Source organism: Eleginops maclovinus, chromosome 2 (assembly GCF_036324505.1).
Source record: "Eleginops maclovinus isolate JMC-PN-2008 ecotype Puerto Natales chromosome 2, JC_Emac_rtc_rv5, whole genome shotgun sequence".
Lineage (NCBI taxonomy): Eukaryota > Metazoa > Chordata > Actinopteri > Perciformes > Eleginopidae > Eleginops > Eleginops maclovinus.
In genome coordinates this window covers 7,978,205-7,992,690 of record NC_086350.1, presented here as the reverse complement: position 1 = coordinate 7,992,690, position 14,486 = coordinate 7,978,205, and the positions used below count along the sequence as shown (strand labels likewise).

The 14,486-nt window shown below is 39.5% G+C and overlaps 2 protein-coding genes across 4 annotated transcripts; one reads left to right on the top strand and one right to left on the bottom strand.

Annotated features, from left to right (window-relative positions):
* On the top strand, nt 1–5,758 carry irak4 (interleukin-1 receptor-associated kinase 4). 3 transcript variants are annotated; one of them, XM_063901927.1, is made up of 11 exons: nt 4–341; nt 504–649; nt 1,044–1,214; nt 1,928–2,088; nt 2,168–2,232; nt 2,611–2,725; nt 2,814–2,923; nt 3,467–3,653; nt 4,192–4,254; nt 4,568–4,732; nt 5,388–5,758. In XM_063901927.1, the coding sequence occupies exons 1-11, from the start codon at nt 181–183 to the stop codon at nt 5,448–5,450; spliced, it is 1,407 nt and encodes a 468-aa protein (XP_063757997.1). In that variant the 5' UTR covers nt 4–180; the 3' UTR covers nt 5,451–5,758. The 3 variants fall into 3 exon arrangements, with proteins under 3 accessions (XP_063758016.1, XP_063757997.1, XP_063758007.1); XM_063901937.1 differs by having other exon boundaries at nt 8–336; XM_063901946.1 differs by lacking the exon at nt 5,388–5,758 and having other exon boundaries at nt 1–341; nt 4,192–4,307; nt 4,568–4,734.
* On the bottom strand, nt 5,748–13,606 carry twf1a (twinfilin actin-binding protein 1a). The gene is made up of 9 exons (XM_063901960.1): nt 13,455–13,606; nt 12,121–12,201; nt 11,788–11,966; nt 10,445–10,540; nt 10,019–10,123; nt 7,978–8,103; nt 7,309–7,459; nt 7,080–7,201; nt 5,748–6,981 (listed from the first exon to the last, which is right to left on the bottom strand). Exons 1-9 carry the CDS (start codon nt 13,477–13,479, stop codon nt 6,814–6,816), a joined length of 1,053 nt encoding a protein of 350 aa, XP_063758030.1. The 5' UTR covers nt 13,480–13,606; the 3' UTR covers nt 5,748–6,813.
* Nucleotides 13,607–14,486: the final 880 nt, after the last annotated feature.

The following is a 14,486-nucleotide window of genomic DNA, read 5'->3' as shown; positions in this document are numbered from 1 at the left end:
TTAAAGGAAGTTGCTCAATATCGGAAAGTCACTTTTTACCAAACTTTGAGCAAAATGTTTTATATAGTGTCTCCTTTCATGGGTTCAACGGCAGATAATAAACACCTATAGCGGCGTTGTAAGTTGCACACCATGTTAGAATAACTGTTAAAGAGGTTGTGTCATTATTTTTGCCGTAGGATGAATAACTCAATAACTTCGGCTACTTACATTCGAAACCTCGGTTATAGTTTGCGTCGCAAGTTGTCTGACTTTTTGGACCCTCAGGACAGGTGGAAAGATGTTATCGTTTCGATACGGAAGCCGAGTGGGGAGTTAGGGTACTCTCAGCATCATGTAAGGTAGGTGATGTTATATAGCGTTTGGTATTTACTGTGTTATTGTTTCAGTTATGGTCGAGCATGCTAGTATATGTATCTATTTATCATCTATTATTTATCTGTCGTTGTTTTATTTCATTAATATATAATTATACTCATGCATCTTATTTCCGTATATCTCAGGAGATTTGAAAGGCTTGTGGCACAGGGGGAAAGTCCCACGGTGGCGCTGCTGGCTGACTGGGGGACCACCAACAGTACAGTGGGGGAACTGGTGGACATTTTGAAGAGTCACAGATTACTGGCTGCTGCTAGTATCCTGCTACCTGGTATGATTCAACACAAACGATTATTATAATAATCCCAGGCTGTGAAATACACATGTAAGCCTATCTATCATCAATGGTCTCTTACATTTGACAGTTTTTTCAAATTGTTAGATCACACATTCTAAAAACATGTACATCCCCATCAAAACAGTTTCCCAATGAAATCAAATCAGTGAGTGATCACAGAAACTCATCTAGACTTAATTAATTAATTGCCATTTTTTTACATGCATTTTTACTACCACTAACACATGGAAATACACTAAATGCATTTTAATTTGTGTTATCTGATCATGTACAAATGCCCATCTCAGTATCAAAAACCAATTCAAGAGATTAAGACCATGCTTTTGACACCTTATCAACAAAATAACGTATTTAATCTTTTGCCCAGACGCAGTAGAAGAGGATGTTTTGCCAGAGATACAGCAGACCTCTCCAGCAGTACAAACAAACAGCGCCCTTGAAACTAGACTCCTGGAAGACCGAGAGACACAGCCACCAGCTGACAGCTCTGTTCTGCAGAACCAGATGCTACTGGAGAGCAATCAGCCAGAACACACAGGTAACTGCACTTTTTTTCTCTTCTTCCAATTAAGTTTAATATGATTTTATTTAGTTATGTTTGCAAAGCTAACTGTGGAGAGGCTAGTATAAATATGCCAGTTTTATGCATACAGTCGTTTGTTTTTGATCTCTAAATAAGAGCAGGTTGTGAAGCATATGGCACTAAACATCCGTTTTTCCAAGTTGAAAACATCAACATAAAGTGCATGTTTGACTTTAATTAAAATACTACACAGTTTAAAACTGCACCATTACAATTAAGTGGTTCATTCCAAATCGAAAAGTAAAAGTACTTAAGTATTGTTAGCTAAATATAATTCAAATATACTTCAAATAAGTCTTCCAAACAATGTACTTTATGAGTTGTAGGAAGTTCATCTTTTAAAATCTATTGTATTTTGTAAACTATGAATATGATTTGTGTGGAAAATGTTATTATGCATAGTAACCTAAGACTTTAGCTCTTAAATTAAAGAAGTATTTCCCTCTGATATCGTAGTGCAGTCAAGGTGTAAATCAGGAAAAATTGGAAGTACTCAGAAGTGTACCTGAGAAAATTAATTTAGTTACATTCCACTTTTAAAAAGGGCTGTTTTGTGTTTGGTTCCTGACATTGTGGAAATGTGTAATTCTACAAATTGATCAGCAGGTGGCAGCAATGAGAGCTCAACTACAAACATTTAAATGAAACTTTTCTGTGTTCCTCATTAGGTGTCTCCAGTTTCCTCTACAATGAGCTGATGAAGATCACAGGGAATTTTGATGACCGGCCAATATCAGACGGCGGCAGCAGACTGGGAGAGGGAGGCTTTGGCACTGTGTACAAAGGTCTTCTAAATGACAAACCCGTTGCTGTGAAAAAGCTCAATCCTGTAAGTGTAAACGTTTTTATGGCAATCTTATACTCATGCTGATCTTGCAAATGACAACGTAATATACTATTTCATTTAGATGGAGGACATCTCCCTGGACGAGCTGCAACTACAGTTCAACCAAGAGATCCAGACTCTGAAAGTGTACGTTTTATCATCCCTCTAAATCCTTGTTAATGGGGTTGATTTTGATGACTCACAATAACCTCATAACGGTTATGTTTTATAGAGCAAACAAGCTGTTTCTGCAGGTTCATGGTTTTGGAAAGTCAGCCTGTATTTAGCTTAGGACCAACCAATACATTCAGATTTAGTAGATACTTGTAGCCAGTTATTGTAATTACTGAATGGACAATGAATCGGTCGATAAAGATATTGTTCAAATTGGAAAAGTTGGAATAGTATCTTTTTGTGTGACCAGTGGGGTTTGATTACATTTCAGCAAGCAAGGAATAATGCTCAACATAGATTCATATATTTTCTAATTACAGATCTGTTTTGATGATACTGTTTTTTCCACAGGCTGAAGCATGAAAACCTGGTTGACATGGTTGGATTTTCCTGTGATGGTCAGCACCCGTGTTTGGTGTATCCCCTCATGGCCAACGGTTCTTTGCTAGACAGACTCACTTGCTTGGTAAGCATCATCTAAACTATTGCTTGCTTCTATCACTTTTGATTTATGCTTTACACACACATACACACATTGCTTTTTTCCCTACCAGGAGGAAAGTCCTCCACTGTCCTGGCGACAGAGATGCTTGGTAGCTGAAGGGACAGCGAAAGGCTTGGAGTATCTGCACAACAACCAACATGTCCACAGAGACGTTAAAAGGTACATCAAATGAGGACTTTCTTCATTGTCAAGGCCTTTAAAATAATCTTTTCCTAATACAATAGTTGAACATCTTAGGAAATACACACTTTTACTTATTGCTGAGAACTGATCTGTTGTTCATTGTTGTTTTTACTGTTTTGTTTTGTACAGATTAACAATAACAAGATACAGGCTAAGTTTCCTGTATTTTTCTCTCCCCATTATTTGTATAATGTCCAATTATTTCTACAATCCAGGGTAGATAAGTAGTTATATCATTCTGACTAAATAAGCACGTTTAATCTTTATTTATATATGCTTATTTAGTGAGCTTTAGGTAACTGGTATGTGGATTTTGTCACCATATGGCATAGCTAGGCTAGCTGATTCCCCCTGTTCTCATTCATTGTGCTAAGCTAATTCTCAACAAGGAAGTTAATATTCATATTTAATTAAGTGCAGAACTATTCCTTTGACATGGAAAGATTGAAATGTGTGAATGAGATATACTTGATGTCTAACAGCTGACTGTGCTCCTTATCTTTGTTTTCTTCTTGTCAGTGCAAATATCCTGTTAGATGAAACATTTGTGGCTAAGATCTCAGACTTTGGACTGACGAGGGCATCGGCCAAGCGAACGTCAACAACCATGATGACGGAGAGGATTGTGGGTACCCGTGCATACATGGCACCTGAAGCGCTAAGAGGAGAGATCACGTCAAAATCTGACGTCTTCAGCTTTGGAGTGGTAGGCCTTCTGCAGACACACACACACACACAGCTAATATGCATGCAACCACACATTGAAGGGGATATTATGTCAGGGAAAGAGAAACTGCAACTGTAATGTATAATGTAAAAACAACTCAGCAGTTTACTGAAGTGCAAGGTTTCACAAAGTCCTGACACACACATAATTGCAGGACATAAACATTACCGTATGCATTTCTTCTCATTGTGAAAATAGAGCTCTATGTTGTGTAAAGTCTATTCTCTCCTACAAAAAAAATCCAAATCGGTCAAGGGCCACTGCTGAACCATATTACTAGCTGTAAATGTCAAACATACAATCCATTGTACGACATTAGTTGATTGTTTTCTAGGATCAGCAGTGTATAAGACAGCCTGACCTGCTATACAGTGCAGTATGTACAGCATATTGTTCATAAATGGACAGCTGTGCAAACACTGCTGTGTCTTTGAAGCTACCTGGCACATGGTGGAGTAATAAAGGTTTTTTGACATCCAGAGCCATGTGATTGACCCCATCTCTCTGCCATCTACAGGTGTTGTTGGAAATATTGTCTGGACTCTCGCCAGCCGATGAAAACCGCGAGCCACAGTTCTTGGTGAGCAGCACAAAAGAGGCTTTCAATGTGTACCTATCAAGCTCCCGTTTATGGTAACAGCTTACTTAAGACTTTACATTTAATTAGTCAGGGCTCAGTATCAGTTTGGAGTTATAGATAAATGGAAAGGATTTAATTTAGTTTCACCTGACAAAATCTACAGTATATTTGGAGTGTCCCATGAAAAGGGACACAAGAAATCAAGTTCCTCTGGGAGGATAGAAACAATCATACTATCTTGAAGAGGTAGCAATGTTGTTTATCACTGCCTTAAGTCACCTATGATGCAATTTTTCCTCCCTTCCTCTCCCAGATGGAGGTGATCTATGATATAGATGATGAAGAGGAGGATCTGACTTTGGAGGAGTTCCTGGACAAAAAGATGAGAGATTGGGAGATGAGCCAGGTGCAGAGTGTGTATTCTCTGGCCTGTAACTGCCTCGCGGACAGGAAAAACCGACGGCCAGTCATAAGACAGGTACAGTGGGGAAAGATAACAGCAGTTATTCAGATTTAAAGTTGAAGCTACTATGCAACACTTTCTGTGTCACCTTGAGGGGAAATACTTGTATAATCAGTTCCAGGTGCACTGATATTGTAAGTCTGGGGGAGGATGTCTCAGCTAATCCCATGATTCAACCAAATCGATCAATGTCTTATTCTGTCTGCACTGTGTTCACTTCCCCAGCCTGGCTGTGGCTCTCAGCCTATGGTTCATCAAGATGAACTGAGTATTTAAATCTTAGGAAACATACAAATTCAGTGTAATTTCCCCTTAACAATGTGGCACTTTAGTGAGGGAAAACATTCAAACAGGGGTAAATAGTGCATTTGTTAGACTATTTTCAGCTGCGGATTTGCCATATAAGGCAGCAAGACGCGGCATAAGAGATCATTTGAAAATAAATAAATGCTGTGTTAATCCTATTAAAGGAACATGTTAACAGTGTGGCTTTTGATCTGTTTTTAATATTGTTAAGAGAACAGTGGCGGTTTACTGCTAAGATTAAAAAACGTTTCATGTTTCCAATAATAAGGTTTTACGCTTTGCATGAAAATGCTAAAAACTGTGCATGTATTTTTATTTGTAGACTCTCTATTTTAGCTATTTATATACATATCTCTCTTAACAGGTCCTGTTGGAACTGAAAGGAGTTGTCAAAAGCATCTCACTGGATTTCAAGGCACAGGATTGAAGCAAAGCAACCCAGAAAAGATCAAAGCTTTATGAGCCAAGTCTAGTCGCCGTTTTGGAGGAATAAATGTTACTCGTTTGCTGTGACTGACAAAACAGTATTGTAAACGGAACCCAATACTAGAATAAGAATTCTGTAATAAACAATATTTTTGTATTTTAATAAGAATTATTTACTATATATTTTTCAATAATAAAGCAGCTTATTTACTACTACAACATTTTATGAAGTTGTTTTGCCTGGTTTGATATTTTCATTTTCAGGAATTGTAAAAGGAATAAAATGAAACCGAAAATGTGTGATTTAAATATTTTATTTTTTCTTCGTTAAAAGAAAGATTGGTAAGAAAACAAATAAGACCGAACATGACTTTCTTTTCTATTAGAATGACAAATTATGAATATACAGGAAATGATTTTCCCTTCAGACATGAGGTGAGCTAAGTAGTTTGCCTAATATTAATCAGTAGACCAGTGGATGTGGCAACATTTTGATCAAGGTATAGTATATTATTCCCTTTCCTATCCGGTGGCTTGGCTGCCCTCCTGTATGGGAACCAGCAAAGTTGGAGTAGCTTCCTCTGAGTGAAATCTGAGATGTACTGATGGAATATTTCTGGAAGCACCGGGTCTTTCCACTGTTGATCCTCACCAACACAGACAATCACCAGAACAGACTAGACTGTTTCTTGATCATAGATCATCACACAGCTACAATATGTACATTTACAGCACTTGCATAGAAAAATAAGTTTCTCAGCAGATGATTTCTCATGTAAACCACAGTAATATCAAAAAAGAAGTCAATTTCCCAATATAAAATGCACGGTTAAAACGAATCAATAGACACAAGTGGGATAACGTTTTCTGCTTTGGAGCACTTCATTGTGCAAACAGTAGGAGACAAAAATTCAACATATTAGACACGAAAACATTAATTGACACAGACTTAAGGAATGCAAGTTAAGAATTCAAGCATGTGAACTCAGAATGGGGGTTTTATCATATTGGCGCAAGTTCACATTAGTTACATTAACACCATGTAAAGTCTCAGCTGGCAACAATGTAAAATCTTCAAGTTTGAATTTGTTTGGGCCTCTTTGAAATCATTGTGAATCGTTGTGAGTGTACTAACATACATGAATATGCTTCCATTTGGCAAGCTACAAATGGAAAATTCTGAAATGTGTGTCATTGCTCAGTTGTCCTTGGCGTGCATAGTTGGGTCTCTGGGGATGTTTACGGGCGTTTGAGGTTGTCGTCTTATTCTTTTAAACAAGCGTGTCAAATATGATTTCCCCCAGGAATGTTCCACTGTGGAACGTGCTCGAGGGTGGAGGTGGTGGTTGGGTGCTGAGGTCTGTTTAATCTCTCTCCTCTCCCTCTGCGGGGGGTCGGGTGATGCGGCGCACACCTCTCTTCCCGATCGGCCCTTTGGGCTTGGCGAAGGCCTGCTTGTGTGCATGCTGCTTGGGATGCACCTCCTCGTACAGGAAATCTGCGGTCAATTCATCCCCGTTGTCGATCTCCAACTAGGAAACAGACAGGAAAAAAACTCCTTTAGCAAAGCAAGCCCCTGTTAAATATTATAAGGTTCTACTTAGTCTTTCATCATGATAGATGGTCTCACCTTTTTCTCAATCTCAATCTGGAGGTTGTTCTCCACCATGTCCACCAAGGGGTTTTTGCAGCTGGAATACAGCATCCTCTCCCGGATGCTACAATTGTACCCAGGCATGGAGTATATGAACACTGCAAAGGGGGGAAAAAAAACCAATGAGAAGAGCGGACAGAAAATATCATTCGTAGAACAACATAAAAAGTCATAGCTGTATAGAAATAATAGAGGATGTATTCACCTGTGGACTCTAGGTAGTCGCCTTCGTGGGAATGTTTGTAGAGGAAGAAGTGGTAACGTGCAGATTCTTTAGGGATTCTCAGTGGCAGGTCTTTCAACTCTGTTGGCTCAGTGTTGCTCAACCGGATCAGCTCCTTTTCAGCGTCTACATGCTGTTGACAAAGGAATTGGAAAGTTAATCAAGAGGTTGGTGGCATGGACTTGTGACCAGTGAGTTCCTGATTTGGATTCTAGACAAATTAGGAAAAATATGTGTGGGTAGACTGAATACAATCTCCTCTCGCTCTCAGGTGTCTGAGGTGGAACACTTACTTTACAAAATGCCTATGTTAAATAAATCAAACACTCCGCTGTCTTGAAATGCTTTTAGGATAAGAGACAAAAAGGGAACCGAGACAGAGCTGCAACAGTGCCACAATCATTCCTTTGTACATGGCGATGATCTGATCTGAGTTGTGACATAAAGCCTTTGAATTTCAATGAGAAGGACAAAGGTTTTTTGGGCAAAATGAGTGACTCATTGTATTGGTCTGAAAACAACTCCTGACCAAATCAGCCCCTATCTCTCCTAACAAAATGGAATAAAAGACAAGAGGCTCGATTTGTTTCTCCAATTATTGATGGAACAAAAGGTCATATGCCGACTAATGATCCGCTCTTAAGGACTCACCAGTTGTACGTAATTGATTCTTTTGTCCCTAAAACGTTCAAGGGCTGCAATAGCGTCTTGGTGGACAGGGAAGGCCACTCCCTGCAGGGTCTGCTGCTTGGTGTCCACGCTGATGTCCGTCTGCACCTGAACACATCACAAAAAACACTTTAATGAGGTCAATCATAAGGCTGATCAGAGCATTATTTAACACATATTAAATAAATAACACATAGGTGGCATTCATAGAGAAGATTCAAAAATGTATCTTCTTTATTAAGAGGCATATTTAAACGGAAACACCCAAATGAATTACTAAATCTACAACAGGAATCTGTGGTCAGTGGATTTAACATGGTGTTGCCCTAATGTGTTCACACATATGTCTAAATATACATCCAGATTATGTCATCGTGCTGCCCATCATAAGAGAAGAACAAATCCTACTCTTAAAAAACACTCTGGTCTTTAAATTCAATCATATGAGGAAGTAAATCCATTTCCTGTCAGGAGTTTCATGATAAAGACTTGTTGATAATAAAGGTTTTTTTCATTTTTTGTCATCAGGAAGTAAAAAGTGCTGGAGCATGATGATTACATGAGGTGCTTGTATCGGCAGTGACAAGGCGCCTCCACGAAATCAGACAGAAAACTGGAAATGCTGGGGGGGATTACACTGATGAATTGCATCTATTTTTAGAGCTCTGTTCCCACAAAATGAAATGCCGTGCAAACATGATTGAGCCTCCGATGTAGCTACCTCGCATACCAAAAAGGATTGCGGGTCTTTTATCCATCTGCTTAGTAAAAGTCAGGCAGTCTCCAAGGCACAGCGATGATAAATATTTCAAAGCCCCGTTTTCATCTAGGCGGTCGGTATATTATCTTCCTTCAACAGCTGGTCAAGTGGGACGAGCACAAACCTCACTTCCCATTTGCTCTGCTGTCTTTAATTGAGCGTACTTTGGAGAGGGAGTGCAATACTCAAAGCACTTCCATATATGGTAAGAAAGACAGTTCTTGTTTGTGTGCTGAGGTCTAGAGAGCAGCAATTAGAAAAGGTAGTTTCTCAAAAAAGATGAACAGTTCATATAGGTTCATTTATAGGAACAGCACCAGAAACTCTGAAAAGTAAAACTTCAGATGTCGGTTTTTCCTTTGCTTTCTGTCTGGTGGAGTCAGACTGCAGTGTAAACACTCCTGCAGCATTAGCAGCATATCGCATTACAGCATTTCTTTATCTTGTCTCTGCCAACAACAAAGGCAAAGCACAGTGAAACGGCTCACCTGTGCTTCACGCAGAATCACTGCCAAGCGAGCGCTCAAAGCTACAGAGAAATTACATTTGCATGAAACTCTCTCAACAATATATATGAACAGCCATTAAGAGCTCAGACAGGCAAATGTTAGCAAGAATACATTTCATAATCAGAGTTCTTTATTGTCCATCAGTTTTGCATGAAATACACATGTGTCTTCGGCACTGCCATAAATGAAAACAGCACAATTATGCATCTTAAACTTTGAAAGTGACCAAATGGCTGTAATAAAAGTGATGAGTGGACTGTTTTTCCACTGGTATGGAGCCGTAGAGCCATGGGTGTGTGCCTAATATATTCATCTCCGCCAACATCCTGCTGTTCTAATGCATCAGCATCTTTTCAATGTTGATACTGCCGGGCAAGCATATGCACACTTGCACTGCTGCTGACCTTGTGCTGTTTGGAAGGATGCAGCGCTGGCCTTCATTGATACTCTGCACTGTTTCTGCTGGTATTTAGACCTCACACACAGCAGATGTGATTAGGAACAATACTGCTGTGAGCTGCTATTTTCTCCCCTCAAATACATGGATGACGTAGTGTCATTTATTTTCAGAACCGAGAGCAAGCCCTATCCGCGACAGCCAGAAGTCAGAACAGACTCAAGCGATTCAACTTGTCAACATGCGGTGGGTTATGTGAAAAGTAGCATGTCAATGAGAACAATAGCCAAGAAATGAAATCCAAATGTGTTGTCTGTGTGTTTGCTTGTCTGTACGAGTGTGTGTCTGTCTTCACACCTCATTTAGTTTGATCTGTCTCAGTTCCTCCTCTGCAGCAGTGAGGGGCAGGGGAGCAGCCTGCGCGGTCAGATATTTCCTGTATCCACTCAGATTCATTTCGTCCTGGGTGGGCAAATAACAGCACAATCGCACATCATTCAGCAGTACAGTTTGACGCACTAGCGCATCTTTAGTCATATTGCATAAATGTGTTAGACTGAAGCTTAACTTTTGAAGGTTTGTAACTGAAGCTAAAGGGCATAAAAAGAGCTTTTCGCAACACTGCAAATGTTAAGGTTTCAAGGATCATTGGTTGTCATTCTTCAACAAAGAGTTGCACAACCAACTGCAGTTGTAGCTCAGTGTATGATGTAACGAAAAAAACATTTAACAACAGGATTGAATAACAATGATGGCAGTATGAATTCCTCTAGTGACACTTACCTTTGTGTTACCGAAAATCTCATCCTTGATGTGCCCGCCTCCAAACTCTTTCTTCAGTGTGGCTCTGGTAGCAGCATATAACATTTTATGTCGCACCTGTTGAGAATACGAAAAGTTAAAATAGTATTTAGTAAACTCAAACATTTTTGTCCCATTGAGCTTAAATCTGGCAGCCTCAGAGGATACAATTCTTCTTACTGATCTTTCCTTCTTGCTTTGTGCTCTGTTGTAAGTGTTAGTATCTTGTAGAGGGAATTAAAATGAATATGGGATTGAAAAGGCATTTATGTTATGAACATAATAAGGAACTGTGTTTGATGATTATATTCTTGCAAACATTTTAGTTTTCTAGTAAATAAAGAAAGCTTCTATTAACATTTAGTGTCTCTTGCCAAAAACAAAACTGCATCTTTAAGGTTTAACAGATGAATGCATGTTGTCCCTCTGTACACATTGCAGAGCAGACTCTTTTAGAACATTGCTCAACCTGCATTGTTTATATCCATGCTAGCAATCTTCTTCCCTGCCTTTGTTGTTGCTTTTCTATGTTTCGTAGCATTAACACTACCTGTTATTTACAAAAAAGTAACAAAAAGGAAACCTACTTATTAATAGAACATCGAGCAACAGCACAACTAGTGGTCAACAACTCCCTAGGTACCTTTAAATGGCATCAAACACATTTTTGATTAAAAGTTATATAAATAAATGTGACTTGAGTTGAATCAGTGCAGCTTGCACCAGTTGTGAAAGGATCATGCAACTTCCAGGCAAGCCTCAGCCTGCAGCACAGTGCTTTGGAGCGAGGGCAGGAATGTTCAGCTTGAATATGGCTCTCAGAAAGTGAATTTGAGTTAAATTGCAGCATGCAGTTAGAGTGCCACATATATCCTAAGTGGCACTTTTTTTTTTGGCATTGGTCTCTCCTTGTAACATTCCTCTTTCCACTGCTACAGAAACAACATTTGTATGTCTATTTGTCATGGTTATTTTGGATCGCAGTGACTACACCAAAGGTTTTGGATTGAACCAATTGACAATGACTTATTGTACGGCAGAAGAGCACAGCAAATGCAAAACACACATTTGCATGACAAGAAAACAACAATAGTGACGCACTGAGAGAGGTAATTTTCAGTTAAGAGATGAGAGGTTTGAACTAAGAGCCGTGTTATTTGGAGAGCACCATAATCTTCCTGTGTTTGGATTTTTCAAGACGTCTGTTGCGCACATTTATGCAGTTTTGATGTGGTCACCCCACCCAACTGATGCTCAAAGCAGAGGAGGACAAAATGCTGTGAAGTATGGAAAGCTATTCATTAAAGCCGCTCTGGTTTTCTTACAGTAGACTTGTCCGGTGACCAGGCCAGGAAGATCCACTCGTAGCCCTGGTTGTTAGTGGAGTCCAGCCGGTACAGTACATAGCAGGGCACGTCGTCCTCCAGGAGGGGCACAACTAAGGAATCATACTCCTGGTCCCACTTCTTTGATGCTTTCCCAGTGGTGCCCATAGTCAGCTGCTCTGGAAAGCAGATGTGTGAAACAACACATTAGCAGTGCACAGATTTGTTAGTAATGTTGAAATGTCAGCTTTAGTAGAAGTGTAAGAAGAAGTACGAGTTAAGTGTTTTCTTGGCAGAAGGAGCTGTAAACAAACATCCTGGGACACTGCTTACCAGCCTCAATGACGACCTTTATGACTCGATATTGGTCTCCATTCCTGGCTTTGGCAAAGACGTCTTTCACATCATTACCCGCTGAGAAAAGACAGAAGGGGGTTAGTTTCTACAGTTTTAAACAGATGCCTGCATGACAACAGAAAGCTCCTGCTAACATGACTTTTTGAGCCTTAGATTAAAATGTTTCCTCCCAAAATTGTTGTGAGTCTTACTAACCAGGTTAAACAGAAGTTAGACATTAAATAAAGCTTTATTTATGATATGTATCTTTATTACATTAACTTCTAAATATCCCATTTCCTTTTAACATACTTTAAGTCACACAGAACATTTTTATAATATCTACTGGGCATCAATCAATAATGAAAAAATACTAAACCCATACTAAAGTACTGTACTATAATGTGTTACAATAATCAGAAGGTAGCATGGTTTCAGTATTAAGAGATATGACCTTTGCACCCATATACAGGTACAATAAAAATGTAGCGTGCATACATAAAATCAGGCAGAAAGGAACATAGACAATGAGGTTAATGGTCAAACACCATAATACATCAAACAGCTGTTCTACAGGGGTGTTTTTTGTATTATTATCTACACATTAGGTGTGGACAGCTATTAACATGTGTGTGTAAATAGAAGCAGTTTGACCTAGAATAGACCCTACATACGTCTCTGCACAAATGTAAATAATACCTCAAAGCTAAAGTCTATTTGAATTGGGCTTGAAGGGACATTACAGTATATAGTCGCAACATATGCCTGTGTTTTATTAGCTCACATAATTTGCAGGTTGTGTTTACCTCATAACAGGCAAACACTTCCGCGGTGTTGCTGCCATGTATAAGAGGATGTCACGCCCTAGTCAAGATGATTTTTATAATAACACAGAGCAGAGTCAATGCTATTCGTGAATTTGTGTGAACACCGGCCGGTCTAACAGGCCAGCAGTTTGTTTAAATGAAGGCGTCGCCCATCAATGTAGAGAGCTAAACTTACGTTGCAGGATTTCAGCTTCATACTGAGAAGCTAAGGCATTATTGCAACTCATGGAGAAAAAAAAATGGAGTAGCACTAGCCGTGATTTAGGTGGCTCGTGAACAGGCTAAATGCACAAGGATTAAAGCCTTAAAGTGCCCAAACAGGGCACCGCTGAACATCAGACACAGCACGGTAGCTCACTGCTAGCTAGGAGTGGCTAGCTAACTTGACGGTAGCTTCTCGATGCAATGAATTGTTGGAGGTACTTAACACTCACCCGGGAATGGCACACACGCACAACACAAGACATAATGAAAGAGACATTGAAAGCAGGGAAACACATCTACCTTGAATGCCCGTTTGATGTGACATTGTGTCTTTCGTCGGATAAAGGGCTGATGCAGCTGTTCAGGCGAAACCAGGGCAGAGAAGCAGGAAGAGGACTACATCCACAAGAACCGCCCCACGTGTGTCGTCATCAACATCAAAATCACAAGAGGCAGTCAATAATCACAGAATCGGAGGATGAAACCCTGTTTATTAGTCATACATGCACACAGCAGAGCACACACAGTGAAATTGGTCCTCTGCATTTAACCCATCCTAGTACTAGGAGCAGTGGGCAGCTACCGTGCAGCGCCCGGGGAGCAATGGGGAGGGGGGATTGGATATGTCTGGTGCCTTGCTCAAGGGCACCACAGCAGGGCCCAGGAGGTGAACTGGGACCTCTCTAAGTAGCAGTCCACTTTCCATATTTCAAGTCTGTTTGGGGACTCGAACCGGCGACCCTACTATTCCCAGTCCAAGCCCCCACTTACTGAGCCACTGCTGGATATACATTGTAAGTGTTTTGGCCATTTCCTAATCATATTAAATTATAATATACGACCTAAATCTGTTGTTTGAAAATTATTATTTTTTAAAAGTAATAGTTCTAAACGAAGTATTCATATTATTTTCATAAAAAGTAGGTGAAATAACTGAAGTATTTTTTAGAAAAAAACCCTGAAGTGTCAAATGTGATATTGCTTTTTATGCCACACAATTACCAATACAAGAGGATTATTATGCACAACTTAAAAAACAGCATTTTGATTGTGTTCCCCCTGGTCAGCTGCCTGGTAAAGACGAGGTACATTATAAATAATTGATCAACCTTTTGGTAGTTTGATCTGTATCAATGCATCATATTTTATAGGTTAATAGTTTTTTTTAATCCAACTTAGTGACATATTCGCTTCTGAAATGTAGTGAAATAAAATAATAAACAACAACATGGCGTGGTGGAGGTGCTCATAGATACAAATAAGTGAGCTGTAAGGCATTTTACCTTAAACATGGGACATTAATGATCACATTGTTGGGTATGTAAACTAGGT

Excerpts from the sequence above, each read along its gene's own strand:
- irak4 (XM_063901927.1), top strand. The coding sequence starts at position 181 with ATGAATAACTCAATAACTTCGGCTACTTACATTCGAAACCTCGGTTAT. Across the intron at positions 2,233-2,610 it reads GAGATCCAGACTCTGAAAGT|GCTGAAGCATGAAAACCTGG; the intron begins GTACGTTTTATC and ends TTTTTTCCACAG. Across the intron at positions 3,654-4,191 it reads ACGTCTTCAGCTTTGGAGTG|GTGTTGTTGGAAATATTGTC; the intron begins GTAGGCCTTCTG and ends TGCCATCTACAG.
- twf1a (XM_063901960.1), bottom strand. The coding sequence starts at position 13,479 with ATGTCACATCAAACGGGCATTCAAG. Across the intron at positions 10,124-10,444 it reads AGATTTTCGGTAACACAAAG|GACGAAATGAATCTGAGTGG; the intron begins GTAAGTGTCACT and ends TTGCCCACCCAG. Across the intron at positions 6,982-7,079 it reads AGATTGAGATTGAGAAAAAG|TTGGAGATCGACAACGGGGA; the intron begins GTGAGACCATCT and ends TCTGTTTCCTAG.